This window comes from Podarcis pityusensis (assembly GCF_964106645.2).
Source record: "Podarcis pityusensis genome assembly, chromosome: 1".
Taxonomy (NCBI): Eukaryota; Metazoa; Chordata; class Lepidosauria; order Squamata; family Lacertidae; genus Podarcis; species Podarcis pityusensis.
The window spans coordinates 56,939,560-56,961,431 of record NC_138028.1 but is presented as its reverse complement, the minus strand read 5'-3'; the positions used below and the strand labels follow the sequence as shown (position 1 = coordinate 56,961,431).

The window sequence follows — 21,872 nt, the reverse complement described above, 5'->3', positions numbered from 1 at the left end:
CGGGAAAATAAGTACACAACTATCCTTTAGGTCAGTAGTAGCCAATGTGGTATGCTCCCAGGTGTTTTTGGATTCCAGCTCCCATCATTCTCAGCCATCATAGTCAATAGTCAGGGGGAAATGGGAGTTGTAATCCAACTGCATTCAGAGCGTACTTGTGCTTTAGGTGCAACCAATAAATAAATAGCTATTTGGAGGTGTGGTAGCTTACCTGGTACAAGAACACTTTAGTACAGTGGTACCTCGGGTTAAGAACTTAATTTGTTCTGGAGGTCCGTCCTTAACCTGAAACTGTTCTTAACCTGAAGTACCACTTCAGCTAAGGGGGCTTGCCGTGCCGCCGCCCCACAATTTCTGTTCTCATCCTGAAGTAAAGTTCTTAACCCGAGGTACTATTTCTGGGTTTGTGGAGTCTGTCACCTGAAGCATCTGTAACCTGAAGCGTATGTAACCCGAGGTACCACTGTACAAGATACAGATGAGGCAAAGCATAAAGGCATCTGTTGAGGGAAGAGAAGAGAGGTGAAGCAAAGCCTAGATGCAAATGTTTGTTACCCAAATTATAGCTTAGACTGATTTGAAAAAAAATGTATATACGTTTCTCAAATCAGTACGTGATTGGACAATTAGAGTCAAGTAAGTATAGCTTGGCTCACACAGAATTCATTACCATAATATTGTGGTACGCTCTGCTCCTAAAGTAGGTCAGCAGCCGGCACTTGGGAGCCAAGGGGTCTAACTCGCCTTGTTAGCCTTTGCTGGGACTTTCAGGAATCTGCTCAAACGGTTGGGTCTCCTGCTTCAACACAGCATGCATCTTTCCAGAGCTCTAGAAAGCTTCTATTCCACCATTTTCTCCATCAGTGTCAATTTCAATTAACATTAACCTTATCTGATTGAAGTTTCTGAGAACACAGTTTGTAATGTATACAATAAGAGGCATTGAGTGCTGGGGGTGTTCAGTGAAGATCTGGTATTGCTGGTATTTGGCAGAATTCTTGCCTGTTAAAAGCTACTCTGCCTGAAGGAAATTGGTGCAAATGGTTTCATTTTCTTTCTCACATCCCAGTCCTAAATATTTGCTTCCTTATATCTGGATGCAGCTTTTCTGGACTAAGCTATTGGCTACATCAGGGTAAGATTGCGATTTGTTATGCCGTGTCAGCACATTGATCATTGTGCCCCATTCCAAGCATAAAGAAACAGTGGAAGAGCAACACCTAGGTTTTTTAGCAGCTTTCTTCCAGGAAGTATCAGCAAGAAACTGAGCACAAGCTAAATAATGACTTCACTTTTTCTGCTGCATCAAAAAAATCCTGGCGTGATAGAATGGTGTTCTGAAGTAAAGCAGTGAGAAGAGCCTGATGCTGTGCATAGGCTTGTATGGATAGCTGCCCTTGAGGAATTATATTGGATTTTTGATTGTAGAGATCCTTGCTTTGTCTCTCGGATTGCCCATTTCCCTGTGTGTGTGTTAAGGCACCAACTGTAATATGTCTTCTTGTCATTTTGAAATTTGTTTCGTTCCAAGAGATATTGCAGAGTATTCATACTGCTTTGAGGAAAGAATGCCATAACCTTTGAGTTTGGGCCTAAGAAGGCTTATTCACATATTGTTCTTCTAGTCCCTCCCCATGTATGACGCGGGTGGCACTGTGGTCTAAACCACTGATTGGAAGATCAGTAGTTCGAATCCACAGGATGGGGTGAACTCCCGTTGCTCTGTCCCAGCTTCTGCCAATCTAGCAGTTCAAAACACACCAGTGCAAGTAGATAAATAGGTACTGCTGTGGCGGGAAGGTAAACGTCGTTTCTGTGTGCTCTGGCTTCCATCATGGTGTTCCATTGCTCCAGAAGCTGCTTAGTCATGCTGGCCACATGACCCAGAAAGCTGTCTGTGAACAAGCGTCGGCTCCCTTGGCCTGAAAGTGAGATGAGCGCTGCAACCCCATAGACGCCTTTGACTGGACTTAACCATCCAGGGACTCTTTACCTTTACCCATTGAGTTGATTTTGGGAAATGGAAATCAAATTCTTTGCCCTTGTTGACCTATCTACTGCACTCTGGAACCATTTTATAACTCAAGCAGTTGGGAGTGAAATTTGTTCCACAAGAAGCATACAGTGGTACCTCGGGTTACATACGCTTCAGGTTACATACGCTTCAGGTTACAGACTCCGCTAACCCAGAAATATTACCTTGGGTTAAGAACTTTGCTTCACGGTGAAAACAGAAATCGTGCAGCGGCGGCGCAGCGGCAGCAGGAGGCCCCATTAGCTAAAGTGGTGCTTCAGGTTAAGAACAGTTTCAGGTTAAGAACGGACCTCCGGAACGAATTAAGTACTTAACCCAAGGTACCACTGTGTTCTGGTTCCATTATAGGACATTTGGCACATACATAGTTAGGTAAATAGAAAGAAGGCAACCGGGAGGAAAAGATAGTTCTGCACATTTGTTGACTGGTCACCAAACTGTGTCTTATTTACTAAACATACATTACATTATCATGACGTAGCACAGTAAGTCAATTTTTTGGACCATGAGAAAAATCCTTGTCGTTAAAGAAATTCAGTTTGAACTTCAGAATATCAGGAACTTATGGCAGAATATACAGTGGTGCACCGCAAGACGAATGCCTCGCAAGACGAAAAACTCGCTAGACGAAAGGGTTTTGCGTTTTTTGAGTCGTTCCGCAAGACGAATTTCCCTATGGGCTTGCTTCGCAAGACGAAACATCTTGCGAGTTCTTGCGAGTTTGTTTCCTTTTTCTTAAAGCCGCTAAGCCGTTAATAGCCGCTAAGCTTCTAATAGCCGCTAAGCCGCTAATAGCCGTGCTTCGCAAGACGAAAAAACTGCAAGACGAAGAGACTCACGGAATGGATTAATTTCGTCTTGCGAGGCACCACTGTAAAACCTTTCTAAGAATAACAGTGCTTAACAACTGGTTATACTGAGCTGAGTGAGTCCATTCCATGTTTCAGCCTCTCCTATGATTGCAGTGTGGCATGAGCCTGACTTCTTATTGGTAATTTTATGCATTATCAAAGCTGTACCAAGTGACTGGATGAGTCACTGCCCTGAACTTTCTCTGGCAATCAAGTGCAGAGGTGGTGGAGCTCCTAATGATCATCTTTTTTAAAAACAAAAAACAAAAACCCTTCCACTTGCATCTTCCCAGATACAACACTTATAATTTAGAGCAGTGTATTTTTGAGCTTGCAAGAAATGGAATGCAAGCAGCACAACACAGAGCCGGCTTTCATAAGGGCAATGAAATGGCTGCCTGTGTGTTGCCTTTTGCCAGTCAGTTTTGTCAGTGAGCAAGGCTGAATTCAAACTAGCTTGACATTCATGGCATAGTAATAATGTTAATGCTGTGTTGAATGGCAACCGTCAGTGCTGAGGAAACAAATTGCAGGAGGGTGTAGCTAAGTGCATATTAGAGCAGTTACTACCTAACTTTGTTTTTGATTTTTTGTAGCTTAGTTTAACATAAAGAGATTCACTAAATAGCTTGGGGTAAATAGTTATCTTGCAACCTTCATAGGATTTGGTTGAGGCAACTTGAGATAGACGGTGTAAAATTCTTTGCACATGGAGAAGTGCTACAGCAGCAGCAGCAACAATAATATAGTGTGAAAATTTGAATGCCCAAGGAAAAAGGAAGGAACATTCTCCCAGGTTCAATCCCTAACATCTCCAGTTAAAATATGTTTTGGTACAGGACAGAGAAAAGTCCACTTGCCGGAGATCTTGGAGAATTGCAGCTGGTCATAGTAGACAAGAACAGGCAGGCCAATGTTCTCACTCTCAGTGAGATAATAACATTCCCAAACATTATTTGGGATAATAACATTCAGACCAGGTTTCTTAGAAGGCACAGGCAGTTGTCAGGGGAAGTCTGGAGAAAGAGTGGAGTACTGTGTCTACCAAAGCCGTACTATCAGGGACCTGGTCTTCTGCTCAGTGTGTTTTCCTGATGCAGGATTCCCAGAGTACACTCTGCTAGGTGTACGATGTGCTGGATCCCCTTTACTGCGCATAAGTCTGAATCTATAAATGAAGAATCCCTGTTCAGAAATAGATTTCTGTGCACAAATTGTGTGTGCTGGATTACGGTGGCTATGCAAATGAAATATTCCAACAGTGCCTAGCAAATGTAGCAAATTTACATCACTTTTTTTTCAATACAAAATCTTTATTTTTTTCTAGTTGTCTGTTGTAAAAAGAGAATTCACAGCCTGTCTCTTTCTCAAGCTGCATATTCAGCATGCTTGGGTTTATCATTAGGTTGCATTTAAATTGGCAAGAGCTGGCTAAAAATAGATTTACCTCTATGGGTAGCTTTTAGAAGAAGGATCAAGAAGACTGTTCTTTTGCCAAACCAGCATGCCTTTCCCACTCAGAGCAAAATGATGTGGTCCCTCCATTAATAGCTGATTGATCTCCGATTATTTACCTCTGTGAGTGAGCTCTAGCTTTTCATCTCTCACTGTGATAAACACAACCAGAATAGAGTTTGATCTTGGCATTAGTTGGGAAGAGAAGAGCATATTCCATTAGAGAATTGTACATACAGAATGTCTTCAAAACCCCATCTGTTCCATCCCCAGCAGTCCAATCAAACGTACACCCCCATCCCCACCCACACACACCATAGCTGTCAACTTTTCCATTTTCTTGTGAAGAATCCTATTCAGAATAAGGGAATTTCCCTTTAAAAAAGGGAAACGTTGACAGCTATCACCCACCCACCCACACCTTCCCCCCAAAAAACACCCCAAAGCACATGAATGCCCCCTGTTTTCAACTTTTGTTTGCCTCCTAACATGAAGAGAGGACAAATTCCAGAGCTAGAAATCCATCTCACCAGCCCATCTGTGAGTTGTGAGCTAGGCATCTGGTGGCATATTAAAGGAGAAATTTGTTGATTATTTCTATAGGATCATTAGAATAATCAAAGTGAATCATAATTTGCTCCCTAGAATGCCTTACATTTCCATGTGTATCTTTTTGGCAGACAACTTTCCTTTACTGTGAATCAACAGTTAGCAGCAACAACTTCACCTCAAAGAGTTAGTGTAGACCATGTGCTGCTATTTTTTAAATCCTTTGATGCAGTTCTGGAAATTTAGTTGTACCTGTACTGAATTCCACTGAAATCATGGCAATTAAAGTGCATTTATTCTAGTTGAGGAAAATTCAGGATGCCATGGAGGTGGTGGAAAGAAAAGAGGTGGCAAATAGAGTGGAGAATGAAATTGATGGACTATGCAGAATTAGATAAACTAACAGGAAGGATTCGAAACCTGTGGGATCAGAGATTCTCAGAAGACTGGAGTAAATTTACAGACTATTTGAAAAGTAATTGTGATGGACAGATTATGCTAGTAGGTTCGCAAGAGGTTTTGTAAGGTGAATTATTAGAAATATTGCAAAAAAGACAATGAGGAGAATTATTAATTAAAGACAATTAAAGGTAATATGAGATTAAGAAATGCATAATAAGTGATAAGAACAGAAAATCATCAGAGGCGTTGATGGAAGTCCAAAAAATATTGTATAAGATGTGAAGTTCTGTTGTATGAATGTTAATTAATATGTTAAAAACTAATAAAAATGTATTTAAAAAGAAAAGAGGTGGCAAATGGCAGAGCAGACTGGCAAGTTAACTATTTGCAAAGTTGCCTTGCTAAAGGACATGAGAGCATATAAGAACACAAAGGTTGGAACCAGCAAGATCAGACTAGTCCAGTATTCTAAGAGTGGACAGCCAAATGCCTTTCAAAGTTTAATCAAAACACTAGACTTTTCCTTGTTGTAGGAAACTTTGGAAATACTGATAAGCAGGCCAGCTTGAGAGGCAGAACAATTGTGGATCAGGAGGATGTGTAAAAATCATTCTACAACTGCTTCCCAGTGCTATATAGTTCTTAGGAAGAATGTTTAATGTAGTAAAGAGGTCAGAGAGAACCCAAGTCCCTTTATTTTTTTATTATTATTGTTTGCTTCTATTTGTCAATCATCCATATCCCAGGGTGGGTTATAACACATATCAAATGTTACAATTTAAACCCATTTTTTTTTAAAAAAAAATTCATAATAATACAGCACAGAGTTGATTCTCTGACTGTATGCAGTTGTTTTGTCTTTGTTTTAAACAAAAAAGTGGGGGGATAAAGTAATACAGCAATTGTGTTACTGTACACAGTAGTGGCTGACCACATCACAACCTCCTGCAAACCCCTGGCTTAAAAGATGGGTTTTTAACTGGAGCTTGAAACTCAAGTAAGACGGACCACCAGGTGAATCCTCAAATGGAAGGCATTTGAGACACCTGAGTGCCACCACTGAGAAGACCCTGTGTCATGCCACCTCACCGTGCAGTTCCCCTGGCAGTGGAACTAAAACAAAGGCCTGCTGCTGAATGTCTTGTAAATGGTGGCATAATAGAATCTTTGAGAATACCAGCATATTTGTGGCTTCTGAATTCGCCTCTGTTTACCAACCTGCTGCCTTGCTGTTTCAGATCTCTGGATACAGGGACAAGCAAGCCCTGTCCCAACATGTCTATTCACGTTCCGGCAGTCTGTGGTGACAGACATCAGCTGCTTGTTCATATGTCCCCAAGAATCCTTTGTGTCTGGTCTCCTGATTTTCAAGGGAGAACTTCAGGCTAATCCCAGTGTCTTCCTTGCTTCCTGCCTTTAATCTGCACTCTGAAGAATGAAGCATGACAGCAAGAGAAGATTCTGCTTGGTCCAAGCACTGAAGTAATATATAAGTATGTAGGAAAGGGGGGGGGATGAGATATATTTATAAACCAAGCGCACAGCATATTCTCATCTGTCAGTTGCAAGGTCTTATCGGAGCAGACACTCCGGTGGGAAAAACTTATTTGTGTCCTTTTCCTTAGCTCCTCAGTAGAAAATCCTGAAGTTCCAGCGAAAGGACTTGCAAAGTCCTTTCCCCCTTCCTGTTTTAGCACATTTTTCTCTGACATTATTGTTTGTGAGTAGCTACCGTAGAGATGAAAGGGAGGAGACTGAATGCAATAAAATGGAAGTTTGGTCATATGAAGGTGAATTAGATCGGCTATTTGTCATCTCTGCTGCACAAGCTTTTTGCTGTTAGGGACAGATTAATTTTATTCAAGCCACACATCCCATTACCAGCTAATCAGGAGAATTTCCACAAAGGTGAGAGATTTGCTCATCTGTTTGACTTTGGAAAAGACGTACAATCAAACTGATTGATTGTTAATAGGTTACTGGGAAGGGTACTGGTGGCTATTCAGCTGAAGGTTCACTCTTCCACTCCCTGGAGCGTTGTTGCTGCTAAAGGATGAGCAGAGTGCCATACTTTAAGATTTTGATTACCAGAGAACAGGGGACAATCTATTTTGCTCTGCTTTTGAACTTCCTGAGGGGCATCTAACTGGTTGTTGTTAAGCCCCAGTTCAGATGCATCAATGGCCTCCTGCCATGTGAATGAGGTTCTGGGTTCAGGTGCTCCACCCTGCTCTCTCCGTCTTGGTATATCAGAAGAGAAACTTGGGTGCATATGCTTCCACTTTCAAAACAAACCACAGTTCCTTGACCTGTCCAGACATTGGGAACTGTAGTTTGATTAAACTGAAGCCAAGATCAAACTGCGGCTTCATACGTTGGTTTCCTTTAATGAGCTATCAATTAAACAAGCCACTTTTGAATATGAACAGGACTGTTTACATGTGTATGTGAACATATGGTTTACTTTGGAAGTATCTGTTTTGCTTTAACCTCCTCTTATCTTTTGCACACCAGGAGCAACAAGTATGGGAGGGGTCAGGGATATTCATCCATCTAGCAGTAATATAGGGTTTCCCCATTACATCTGAAGCAGGCCTTAGAAGTGCTAGACAACCACTTGGTTCGATCCAACAGAGACAGGTCTTAATCAGCTGCATGTATATCTCTGTTTCATAGGCTGTTAACAGCACTGTGGTATGGAATAAAACGCCAACACTTCTGTGTTCTGCAGAGCAGCAAAGTTAGTTCTGGACATGTGTGCTGCTGACAATTGCGGGCTCTGGGGACAGTATAGTCCTGTGGGTGGTCAACAAGGAGAAGGTGGGTCAGCAGTAAAAGTACTACATACAGGAAACAGGAAGCAACTGTGTCATCTCCTTATTTTGCAAGGCTACCCAAGTACTAAATGTACTGGCCCAATCTGGAGTTTTGACCATACAGAAATCACAACCTAGAAATCATTTTATTCCCCTGAAATATGCTTATCTATGTTAGCCTCACAGTGCATAGAGCAAAAAATAAAATAATATGACATGCAAAATGACTGAAACCTGACACATCATTCACCCCTCACAAGAGACAAGCATCTTATGCCTCTTTTCTTCAATTTTTCATTGATATTCATGGGATTCTAAATTAATAAAGAGCATCAGAGGGTTTTGGGAAGCTTCTCTACTAATGCTGTCATATTCCCTGATTCCCAGAATCAGATCTCCTCAGTGAGAGTGTCAGTTTTCTGGTAAATAAGTTTTGGAGGCAAAGGGGGAGTGATAAAAGAGGGGCTGGGTGGAAGGAGCACTAATAATATTTCTGGCTCATCACTGCAGATGTTGCTCTTGGTGACATGCTAATGAGTGGCACACGCGCTGCCGTTCCAAAGAAACATCGTTGCGTATAATGTACAGAAATTGTTCTGAGAGCTTTTGAGGTGAGAATGCGCCACGCACGGCAGAGACTGTGAGCTGCTTTTGGAACAGCTGCGTTTTTTGCTGCCTCCAACAGGGCTGCTGTGAACGTGCCCCCCCCCTACATTTCAAGCTTGTGTTTTTTGAAACAAAGAACCTGGAAGCTGCTTCACACATGTCTAATTTTCTGCATGGATATGCATAGAGAAGTTCACATACACTGTCACACCCACAGGTCACAGCCACAAGAGGGGTGGAGGGGGGAGGTGTTTGCCTGATGCTTTCTTTTGTCAATCAATATGTAAAACTCCACCACCTTCCACTCCATGCACATCTTGGGTTCCTGGGACTGTAGCCTCCAAACGTTTCTCTGGCGTGTCCACTCCACTCCGTTGATGACAATAGCAGAACGCTCATGTCTGAAGACTGTGTGGGACATTTTGCTGCAGCGCCATTTTCTCACTGGCTACCCCTTTAAAGCAAATCTCTCTGTGTGTGATGATTGTGAGCTTACTTACCCCAGTCAGCATCCCAGAGCCCTAACACCCCAAGCCCAGAGCCAGGTAAGCGAGGCCCATGGACTTTGAGAAGGAGGCACAAGCCTCTGACAGGGTCCTAGAGCTCTCCGCCCCCACCCCGCCTTCCCAAAGCTGGGCAAGCGCTTTCAAGACTTTGGTAAGGAACTGTGAGGGCTCTAGGACACTGCCAGAGCCCTCATGGCTCTTTCCCAAAGCCAGGCAAACAGCATCCCTTTCCAGGAGATCCTGGCTTTATGCATTTTTGTATGTATATGTGTGCCCACCCCCCACCAAACCCTCACTCAAGATGTGAGTTACCTGCAATGGATTGGGTGTGTATACACACTACCTTTGGTACCAAAAAGTGAAATAAGGAACTCCACCACCCAAAAAGAATGGTGCTTCATTGTACCAGGGCTCTTAGGGATCTGTTTTCAGTTACCAGGGCTGGGCCCTTGAATGTGTGAGAGAAAGTACCTCTGAATATGCGAGGAGCACATTATCCTGACTACTGAGCAATTGTAAGTTATCCATGCCCACATGCAAATTTAGAAACATGCAAGGTCATGATGTGACAGTTGTTTGGGCTTCAGCCCCAGCACCATTCATTTTAGACATGGATCATTACCTTCTAGCATAGCACGCCATTAGAGAGCACAAAAGACCCTTTTTGGTTTCCTCCCTGTGCCCTTCCTAGTTGCTCTTTCCCGCTTCCAGAACTCTTCCTACTCCCCATCCACACATCTTGTGCCAGGAATCTTCTTCAATACCAGTGGGAAACCCAGAGTGTCCATCCTTGCTTCTCCAAGTGGGATGGGTGGGTTCTCCCACCTCCCTTTTCAGCCACAGCAGTTGAGTTCTTTCCAAAATAAGACAGACTTTTGAGGCAGCATTGGTGGGAGCTTTGGTTGCCTGAGGGAGGCTGGTGGTGGCTCTGCTGGGATTTAGGTGAGGTTTTAGGGGTTAGGTGCCACCACCACCCACCCACCCATTCTTCAGACCACCCCTGTCCCCACTCAACTAAACAGTTCAAGGGCTGCAAGTTTTTCCCCCTTCTCTTCCTCTCCAACTCATGTGCTTCTTTGTGGCAAAGCTCTACTGTCGTGAGAAGAACGCAGTATAGATATGTGCCGTTTTGCCATATACAGGTGTGAAGGGAAAACCCCGACTGACACAGCAGCCATTTTCTACACAGAAGGGCCAATCTGTATAGAAAAACTCTAGTGTATGAAGCAGCTCATAGTAAGAAGAAAGAATGTGCCTCCTGTGCCTTGAACTGTTTTCCTTTCCTAGAACAGGAAGGCTATTCTTTCTGCTCCTCCCCATCCTATTATGGAATCTTCTTTAGTCCAACAACTAAAGGAAACAGTTTTACTTCCATGGAAAAATATAGGAAAGTAAATTGATGGAGTTATTTATGTTGCCCTCACCACCTCTGGCTGTGTAAGCAAAGAACAGGATGAGGTCATTGACTCCATCATCCCATTTCCAGTATATTTGGTTGCGTGGCCATAAATGGCCACTCAGCATATGACATCATTTGCTTCATTTAGGGTCTGAGCACTTTGACCAGGTGCACATCCCTTTCCCGCATCTCAGTGCCTTCAAGTCCCTTTCCCAACAGCACCATTAAAATCATGTATAGAAGACCAATATGATTAAAACTAAATGCCAGCTGTCTCCAAGGGAAGGCCATTACATCCAGATCAATTAATGTATTGGGAGCAGTTGGAATCATATGTAGGTTGAGTCCGAACAATAGCTCCCTATATTTCCTCAGCATTTCCACCTTAAAGGGATATTTTCAAAGTGGGTACAGTGGTGCCCCGCAAGATGAATGCCTCGCAAGACGGAAAACCCGCTAGACGAAAGGGTTTTCCATTTTCAATGCGCTTCGCAGGACGAATTTCCCTATGGGCTTGCTTCGCAAGACGAAAATGTCTTGCGAGTCTTGAGATTTTTTTTCCGCTCCCCCCCTTTTTTCTAAGCCGCTAAGCCTTTAATAGCCTTTTAGCAGCTAAGCCGCTAAGCCTTTAATAGCCGCTAAACCGCTAATAGCGCTAATCCGCTAAGCCGCTAATAGGGTTGCTTCGCAAGACGAAAAAACCGCTAGACGAAGAGACTCGCGGAACGGATTAATTTCGTCTTGCGAGGCACCACTGTACCTGCAAACTACCAGTGCTGGGATGGAGAAGGGGGGAATAAGGAAGGGCTCCCAATGTACTGTTGAGAAAGGGTAGAAATAGGTGTAACATAGGTGCCCTGTGGATAGCTCAGGCGGTAGAGCATGACACTCTTAACCTCAGGGTTGTGGGTTCAAGCCCCACATTGGGCAAAAGATTCCGACATTGCAGTGGCAAAAGATTCATGCATTGCAGGGGGGTGGGCCAAATGGCCCTCGAGTTCCCTTCCAACACTTATGACTATGAAAACAAGGTGTAGACTGTAGACATTAGTACATGGAGACTGTGGATGCTGAGTGTACACGAGTCCTTCATAATCCTTATTGAGATGCACCTCTAACAAGGACATGGTATTCATGTTGTTACTGTTGGTGTCACTCAATGAATAACATAAGGTTCAAGTTGTCAGATGATGAAATATCTCAAGAGTTACTTATCATCCTTCCCTGTGATGGGTATGGGAACTCTGGTATGCACCTGGAGTTCCCATTTACACTTGCATTTTAATGGGGCTTCAAGTCTGTGTGATCCTTTCCTTTCTATTGAAATGAACTTATTGAGCCATATGTTCCTTGTGCATTGCAGCACAGTCTTTCTGCCAGGCCAGAGGAATTGCCATTGTGACTCCATTTCCAGTTGTGAGGCTGGAGTGGAAGGCTGGCCTCTGAGCAGCCTTGCATCTCTTCTTTTCTGAGTTAGCATGATCCGCCATTAAGATTACAACTGGAGAGTCAAGGGAGTATATATGAGGCTGTTAATGGGGCTACATTTTCATGAAATGCCCTCAGTCTCTACATACTACAATCTTTATCGAATCTGTAAGTGCCCTTAAAGCAGTTCATTGATTTTTAGCTCCTGAATTTGTCTCCTGCTTCTGCTTTCTGATGCCACGTCCTCCCCTTTGGCTGTTAAATATTTTCCAATATCCCACCTGTGTTTCCGCCCCCACCAGCATCTCTCCCCTAGCAGTAGCTTTACAGCTATATGTGCTTGAATGATATCTTACATAAACTCATTCTCAAGACACCTTGAAGGGGGGTTGGTTGGTTGGTTGGTTGGTGTGGGTTTTTCTTTCTCATTTTTTGCCTGTTCCAGATGATGGATAGGCAGTAAAATAGACTGTGTGGAAGATGAATACACTGGGGAGCATCTCGCCATGTGTCACAAAACTCTCAAGACTTCCCGGGATCTTCACTGCATTAGCAAGCGTTCTGCTGCCGCTCTGCAGAAATGGATTGCGACAGATTGGACGTGCCACTTGCACCCCTCCTGCCACCTCTCTTTTGCCTGTTGATTTCCCGCTGAACCTTTATGGTTACATGCAGGTGTACAAGCAGTGACAGTGACAACAACAAAAAGCTACATAAACTTGACGGCCAGAAAATAGCAATAAAATCATGCTGTGTTAAAAGTGAGAGGAGTAGAAGGGGGAATAAAGGCTGTGGTTTCTCAGAGGGAATTATTTTGGTTTGGGCCTTGTTGCTCAAGGGGCAGTCCCCCTGAACCTCAAGTCTCTGCCTTCCTCTCCCATCACACTAACTCTGCACCTATCCTATTGCTGTGGGTGCACTCATGTGATATTTCAGTTTCCGTAAGGAACCACGGTTCCTGAGACTTAGCTTTTGCTATTCTGCTGAGCAAGAGGCAAATGAGAGCAAGAGGCTGGTCTACCCCATAAGTTGAGTAACTTCTGTTTACAGGTTTACACAAAGTGGTTGCCCAGTGCTCTAGGGACCATGAGATGGCCAGTGTTCATGCTGGGAATACAAATGCTCCCTAACTTGGTCTAATTTTCTCGTTTTGCTTTGCTTTGCTTTTTGTTTTGTTATACCTGTCTGCTGCAATTGGTCGCTGCCCTCCTTTCCCTGAGTGTTGGTAGATGTGGATGCATATCTGTTGAAAGCTGTTCACAGCTGGAGCATGGCAGGTCATGCCACAAGCAGATGTCTCATGAGAAAGGCAGATTTTGTATTCACAAATGTGTATAGATTTAACCAGATTCCTTGCATTGGGTGGGAAAGGTGCTCCTCATTTTCCTCTTGCTTATTTCTACAACATGCTTAGATACTGCCTCCTCTCCACATCTGCTTCACTTTTATTGCCTGCTCTGTTAACTCCCAGCTCATCTTCTCATTATCTTCATTGAGTCTGCGTATTAGTTTATTCAACCGCAATTCACTTAATTACTGTGAGAGGCTTTTTCTCAGTCTGCACAAACTTTGTCCCCCCTCTCTCCTTAAGGCTAACCTGAAAAAAAACCAGATGTGTTAATTGGCTGTTCCAGCTGCAAATCCTGGCCTACTTGGGTGAGCTGTGTTCCTTCCTTCCCACCCGCAAACACAATTCATTGAACCAAGACACCAGCTTGTGCTTGTGTTAGTCTGCCCAACACACTTTCACAGTGGGGAAAAACAGATTCATGAAGCCCCCCAAGTGGTTATCGGATTTTAGATCCTATTTATACTTCAGACTGATATACTTGTTCTGTATACTATATCACTCCAACAGTTAGGATACTTAGGAGAACAGGTGCGGGTTCCCTGGGAAGAGGGAATGCCTGATACCAGTTTTTCTGTTGGTGTGAAGGGAGTGTAGCTCTGTAGAGCACATGCCTTGCCTGTAGAAGATCCAAGGTTTGAAACCTTCCTCCTGGGAATAATGTCACCACAAATCAAAAAAGAAATTAGGTCACTTTTTATGTACACAACAGTAGCAGCCAGGATCTTAATTACAAGAAACTGGAAAAGTGACAAAACACCTACGATAAATGAGTGGCAGGTCCAAATGATAGAATATTTACAGGTGGTCATGATGACAGAGAGAATTAGAGGTTATCCAAAACAGAAAGTACAGAAAGAATGGAAAATCTTTAAAGAGTATCTGGAAAAACATTACAATAACAAATATCTCCTGACAGAAATAGAATGATCCTTGTAAAACAACAAATATAATGTTTTTTTATGTCTGACGAAAACAAAGAAAGCAATACAATAATTTGGATCAGTGTGTGAAAAAATAGTAGAAATAATAACACAATGAGTCTAATCAGAAGTCAAATGTGTTTATTTTGTTTTCTTTTCCTTTTTTTCTTTACCCCCTTTCTCTCTTTTTTTCTTTGTTCTCTCCCCCCCCCCCCCCCGTTCTTTTTCCTCTTCTTTTTTCTTTTTTATGCCTCCTTTCTTGGTCTTTCTCTTTTTGATTTGTTAAGAGATAAAGACATAAAAGTGTAATATGAAAACTTCAGTAAGTTAAAAGTGATGTGTAATTTTTCTATTACTATTTATATATTGTTAAAATTGGTTAATTGTAATGAATTGATGTAGCAATTACTGTGGGTTTTTCCTTTGTTATTGTTGAATTCTAAATAAAGTATTATTTTTTTTTTAAAAAAAAAAGAAGATCCAAGGTTCAAACCATGTCATGTCATGCTAAGAGACTATGGTGGCATCGTGGCTTTCCTGTGGTGTGTGAACTCAGGAAACTGTGGTTTGCATAAACGATAGTTGTGCAGAAAAGGCCAGGATTTGCAATCAAGGATTGTTCCTGTTTTGCTTTGAAACATTAAGCAAACCATTGTTCCATGAGTATGAATATCTGTGGTTAGCGGAAGGTTAGAAGGCATGCTTTGCATACGGAAAGCCCCAGGTTCAGTTCCTGCTGTCTCCACTTTAAAGGATTTAGTAACAAGTGGTGGGAGAGATCAATACTGTGTATTCTGATTGGCAGTGGCTTTCTGGGGACTCCAGCCTAGGCCTAAATGAATGAATAGCCTGACGTGGAATGTATTTAACCATCATTTTCTGTTTGAGCTGAACCTTGTCAAGGTGTTTCATAAAGATTTACTTTGTTTAGGAAGAAGTGTTAAGAAATAAACAGAGAGAGATCAATGGTTTAAGATTAAAAATGAATTGAGGATGTTAAAGAATCCTTTAACTTGATGGAATCCTTAAAACTAGTGGGACTGAGCTATGTGATAATAGCATAAAAAACTTTGTGTAATGCACAGCCAAGGCAAGGCAGTAGAAGATGAGTGAATCCTTTAATCACTGCAGAACAGCTGCCAGCTCTTGGTCTAACTTGGGAGGCTAGTAGTATTTAAGCCAAAGGATGTTTTCTTTCTAGCAATAGCAGTAAGCAGCCGCATTCCTCCCACACTGAGGCTGTGGAAATTGTAGAAGAATAGTGAATGCAGCTACTGAAAGCACCATCTTTGTTGGGTTGGAATATGGCGCATGCATGTGCTTGGAGCTAAGCATTGCTTAGCCATTTAATGGCCATCACCTTGCCTTTGATGGGAAGTTCTTGATGTCATTTTGAACGTACCTTCCATCAACCTAACTCTATGAGCTAGGTATTCATACTTCTGGTGTGAATGTGTGGACACCATAGGCCTTGACATCACATGCAGTAATAATCCCTTTTCCTACTGTAATTCACAGGTTTAAAGGCAAGTCTGAAAACTTCTCTGTTTATTCTCTCCCCCCCCCCCAACCCGCCCATTTAGGGCTGACTCTCTCCCTTCACCAAGTCCTCCCCAAAGGAATAGACGATACAACGATGACGATCCTTCGCCTGCCAATGGACCCTGTTGAATCAGCAAAGGTTGTTCAGCTTCTGAGGACATGGTGCAGGTATTTTTTTTATCTAGCAGCTACAACTTTATAATACAGGCATGCAATGTATGGTGCGGTCCTGGTAAGTGTTAGAGATATGGTTTGAGTAGTAGGAGGTCAGAATTCATATCTCTCTGAGCCAAGAAGCTTTCTGTGGGTTGCCTTGAGCAAGTCATTATCTCTCTGCCTAATCTAATCCACAAGATCATTAGGATAAATTGAGACAAGAACATGTTGTGATCTGTCCTGTGGCCAGGAAAACAAGTCTTTAAAAAGTCAAAGTAATGTGTTTGATGCTTCCATAATGTTAGGGAAATATCTCAGAGATATTTTTTGGGTCACATCAGCTGAGAAACAGGAGGACTGACCAGTTCACAGGCAACCAAAGAGATGAGAAAATCCCCAAAGTTGTAAAGGTCTTTTATTATGTTTGCTGTTGTAGAGCAATAGAACCAATGTGTTTCACGGTCAGAGAGCATTATGGGATCAAACCAGGAAGGTGATGAATTGGATTGAAATTGAGTTAATTGAACTTACTTACCATTGAAATCAATTAGATTAAAGTTGTTTCTAACTTGTCCCATAAGGAATCTACTTTTATATCTCAAAATGTCTAACCAATTAGAGCTGATGCAGTGATAGTCTAGGAGCAACCTTTTCAGATCTGTTAGGAAAAATACTCCATTTTTATCTACTTGTGGTTGAGACATGTTGAGTGTGTTTATTAATAAGTAGTAATATTAATAGTTGTTGTTTAGTCGTGTCCGACTCTTCATGACCCCATGGACCACAGCATGCCAGGCACTCCTGTCTTCCATTGCCTCCCACAGTTTGGTCAAACTCATGTTGGTAGCTTCGAGAACACTGTCCAACCATCTCGTCCTCTGTTGTCCCCTTCTCCTTGTGCCCTCATATTATCCCTGCCAAGAAAACTCCATGGATAATATTAATAGTAGTAATAATATTTGCATTCTTTTATGCAATGGAGTTGCCTTCTGCTATGACTTGTAAGCACGGCTTACCTGCGGCAGACTTCATTTTTTATAACCTCTCCTCCAGTCTCTTGTCTTGAAAGCAGTGAAGCTTGTTCGTTGCTTAGGGCACTTGAGAATCTGACTGACAGGATCTAATCTACTAAGGGAAACTGTCATGTGCGAAGGATCCCAAAATAATGCAAGAATTGGGACCAGAGTCCATCCCTCCCTTGAAACCTGAGATTTGGGACATTTAAGTGGCATGCCTCATATCTTTGACCTCTTAAGATTTTGTTCATGCCTGAAATTTTTGCTACACTACTTTCTGAGCAATTCTTTAAAATATCCCTTTTCTATCCATTTTTAAAACAGCAGAAGCGTATCTTCATGCTGCTGAAAGTATTTGTTTACCCTTTCACCCCTGCGTATATTCACCGACACTGTCTGTGCCTCAATAACACTAATGGCTTTTTGTTTTTTGCAATAAAGTTGATTCATGTCCTGGGAAAAAAGCAGCCAAGCCTAGCCTATCAGTAATATTTTAAAACCTCTTGGGATTTTTCACCCCCACACGCGGCAGTCAAAGTGAAAGGGAACAATAAAGCTTTGCTTTGGGTTTAATTCCAGGGGAGGCTGTGGATGCTGTTCAAACTCTAGGAGGCTTTTTTTTTTCCCCTGCGGAGAAGGCTTCACAAAAGACACTTTGTTCCCTTTCGGGACAGAAGCCACCAACCAGTAGAGCTCATTTCTTAATTATTTCTCCAGGGTCTCACCGTTTCCCGATTGCTCACAAAACACTTTCATATAGATATGCTTGGAATGGCAGAAGGGGTGGAGATCAGCTCTGAGGATTTGCTTTTTATGCATGGTGTGGCTCGCCTTGTCTCGTCTCCACCAACTCGGATCTTGTTTCCTAGAAACCTTTGCTTGGCCTAAATTTATGGGACTGGTTTTATTAGGTTTCTCATCCCTCTCCCTCCCAACATCCACAATCTGCTTTGACTTTCCTGCTGTGCTTCTTTCTGCTTGAGACTAAGACCAAGTGCCCCAAAAACAAAAAATAAATGATATACTCCCAGCTTTCCAGACTAGGGTTGAAGGTGCTGAGCTTCTGCATTGTGAAGAACACAGTGAGGTGTTTAGTGACGGTCCAATGATATTGAGACAAGACACCTTGGATTAGGGGAGGAAGAGAGAATCCACAATGCAGAGAAGATCTATCTAAGCCTGCCTGCTTTTACTCCAATGTTGTGATGCCTCTGCTTCCGCCGCGGAATTAATGATCAAATCTTTATTCAGCAAATCTAGGAATAGATCCTGATCGTCGCTAACTAAAATGAAAATTGACTCTTTTCTGCAACAGCATTTAAAAGAGGGTATTATTTTCCTGCCTTCAGCAAGCCATCAAAATAAATAATAGCCTTTCAAACTTGCTGCTCAGGTGGGGGCCCTTGCTAGATAGCTCGATACAGTGTGGCCATTGCAAAGTAGGAAGTGGGCAAATGCAAAGCTGTAGCAAGGACTTTTTAGAAGCTTTCGTTGGGCAGAATCGGATAGAAAGTGGAAATCACATTCAATATCAAGGCATTTGTATAGAAGTCGAAACAATATCCTTTAAATCCCATGGGGTTACGTTGCAGTTGCTGGTTAGCTGGGTTGGTTAGAGCGTGGTGCTCATAACGCCAAGGTCACTGGTTCAATCCCCAAACAGACTAGCTGCATATTCCTGCATTGCAGAGGGTTGTACAGTCGTACCTTGGATCCCAAACGCCTTGCGAGTTGAACGTTTTGGCTCCCGAATGCCGCAAATTCGGAAGCCAATCAGAAACTGTGCCTTGGTTTCTGAACGTTTTGAAAGTTGAATGGACTTCCGGAACGGATTCCGTTCGACTTCTGAGGTACCACTGTATTAGATGATGCTCACGGTCCTTTCCAAGCCTACAATTCTAGTCTAATGATTATGTCTAGCATGCAGATATTGGAGACGTGTAGCAAATTCAGATTGCCAGAAGTTGTGGGTAGCTGTGTCTCTGCTTCATAATGATGAGCTGAAGGAATAACCGGTGTTCTTTTGGACGAAAGAAAGAACATTGACCTCTGAGTTATGTCCAAAAATAACGCTTGAATATGTAGGTGTAACACTTAAGTAAAAAAATCTATCCTAGTTCAGAACTTGCTGGCAGGAGTTGGTATTGGCACACCCTGAATCCAACATCCTTTTAGGAAATGTTACATAGTCCCAGCAGGTAAAGCCCCCAAACCTTCGTTGAGCCATGGGTGGGAAAGACTAATGGGGAGCAGTGTCACAGAAACCTTACATGGTTGTTATCTGTGTTTTTACCTGCTCTGTGAATAGATGGAACGTCTCTGTATCTAGAACTGACAGTCCTGCCCTTGCAGGAAGCAGGAGGCTGACTTAAAATTTAACAAGCTCTTTGTGTCAATCATCTCAGGAGCATCCTTCAGAACACAGAGGTTTTGAAAACCCGTTTTTCATGGAGCTACCTATGGGTTAAAATTTAATCTCTGTCAAAGACATCTGCTGGGCTGAGAATGCTGTCTTCTTTCTTTAAAGGGGTTAGGAAGGATAGAACCACTATGTAATACACATTATTTAGCTTGCAGTGGGGACCTGCTAGACCCTAGCATGTTCCAACTGCATGTTCAACTTATTTCTGTTTCTCTTAAGTCATTTTTGGTCCAGGGTTTTGGCTAGTGATCAGACTGAAAGATCTAAGCAAGATAAGAAGGTGATGTGTGTGCATGTATTTAAGTCTCAGGGGAGGTAGATTTTATAGGTTGGTTATTGTAAGAGAAGACACTCTTGTCAGGAGTTTTAAATATAGTGTCGAAGAGACAGAAAGGCAAGATGCTCAGAAGTCAAATCCTGTACTTCAGCACAATTTCTTCTTTAGAGTATGTGAATATACCTGCACACCATTCGCATGGACTCTAATGCACATTTTTGATAGAGGACTTAATGCTGTATCTTTACCCTCTAAGGAAGCTCCAAATAACCAAACCCACTGTCTTTTTTTAAGCAGTGGTTATAACTTACAGTTAATATGGTATGCAGCAAAATATTCCCTATATCACACACCACAGATGGTGAGTGAATTGTCATAAAGGCAACCAACAAGGCTTGTGTCAAGGATGATGTATTGGTACAGACAGCTACTGTAAATAACAACACCTGTGGAAACAATAAATTTACAAATGGTTTGTAACCCAGTAACATCATAGTAGCCACAAAACACTCGCAGTGGAATATATCCTGGGTCTGTCGGATGATATTTGGTCATCCTCCTCCTCTAGCCCAGCTCCTCTAGCAGAGCAACCACCACAAGTTATGAAATGACTGCTTTTCTGCAGAATTTAATAGTACCGAGTTGCCAAGAAACACATGGTTTGAATTCTGGTTTCTCTCCTGAATCCATAGAACCTACTAAGTCCCATCAGCACCAGCCGGCAGCATTGCTGGTGGCCAGGCATGTTGGGAGTTCTAGTCCAGCATCTGAAGGTTCACCACTGGTTCCCCATCCCTGTCAGAGAACCTAAACTGGCAGAACCTAAACTGACCTAAACTTTCCTAGAATTCATGCCATGCTTTCCTATTTCCCTTTTACCCACAGGAATTTTCCCTTGCAGAGGATGGTCCTACATTGAAAACTCCTGCGGTGAAGAAGTCCTTGGAAGATGATCTGAATCTTTGCCAGAAACAACAGTCGCCTTCTGCTTTTACAGTGTGCTTCTCCTGCCTCCAAGACAACCTGTCTCTTCTCCCAGACACATCCTTTGCAAGCACACTTCTTTTCATGCCTAATGATTTATTCAATCATCAATCACCTTATTTCTACGGGTTGACAAACAATCTTCTCAAAGACAAGACTGAAAACGTGGTGCTTACGATGAATATAAAATGCCATCACAGTAAAAAGTGGAAATAACATGCTCATATTTTCATTTTAGCTGCAAGGTCCTCGACTAGGTTTCAATCATTCAGTGCAGCTAAGATGGGGGGGAAATAAAAGGTTGCTTTTTAAAAATTAGGCTTTCAAGATATATTTGAGAATAAAATTTTAATTAACTGTAAAAGATGCTTTCAGTATAAATAACCTTTGGAACAGTGATATTTTATTTTTAGTACATATATGAGCCTAATGCATCAGACACAAGCTACAGACCTTTTGCATCATAACTCTCATTATGGGTTTCTGTGAGATTTTGGAAACCTGAAAAACTACAATGTGGGATGACCAATATATTAAATCACAATTCTTTTTAAAGGGCTTTTTATTTGCCTTCTGGCTTCTGACCTTGAAGTGTCGTCGTGTCTTTTTTGATAATTTGTTCCTCAAGCTTTTCTGTATACAATTAATAGGAGTTTTACCTGCTGATGTGTACCTATATATCAACCCAAGTGGTTTGAGCAGTTTTTCTAGTAAACTGGAAAGAATTGTTATTGCTCTAGGCAAGTAGGAATAATTATAATGTATGCTGTAGTGCGAATGATGATAATAAAGTGGCAAAACTAGAATCATCTGTGAATGCACACCATATTAGATCTTGAGATGTCCTTCCATTTCAGTCAGGCTGTTTGCTAGAAGCAGACTGCAGTTGCAGACCCTGAGGGTTAGATACAGGGGCGCCTCTAGGTTCTTAAAAGCTTCAAGGGCATAGGCCCATGATGCGAATTTGCATATGCTAATTTAAACAGAGGCCTCTGAGCAAATTAAGATGATTGGCGGCTGGGGTCTCGCCAGCACTGCGCCCTTTGCAATGTATACAGCTGTCCTGTAGGTGAAGTAAAATAATTAGTTTTCAAAATTTGAAGGTGGTACATCGTGGTGTTTGGAACTGGCACTGATTATGGGAAGGACCATAGCAG

The 21,872-nt window shown here is 42.3% G+C and overlaps 1 protein-coding gene across 1 annotated transcript in view; it reads left to right on the top strand.

Annotated features, from left to right (window-relative positions):
* TRIM44 (tripartite motif containing 44) overlaps positions 1 to 21,521 on the top strand; it is an 82,905-nt gene extending 61,384 nt beyond the window's left edge. The window contains exons 5-6 of the mRNA XM_080984144.1: positions 15,902 to 16,028; positions 20,617 to 21,521. Of these exons, the coding sequence (XP_080840270.1) occupies positions 15,902 to 15,989 (88 nt within the window). The 3' untranslated portion in view covers positions 15,990 to 16,028; positions 20,617 to 21,521. The remainder of the gene's footprint in view (positions 1 to 15,901; positions 16,029 to 20,616) is intronic.
* The last annotated feature ends 351 nt before the right edge of the window (positions 21,522 to 21,872 follow it).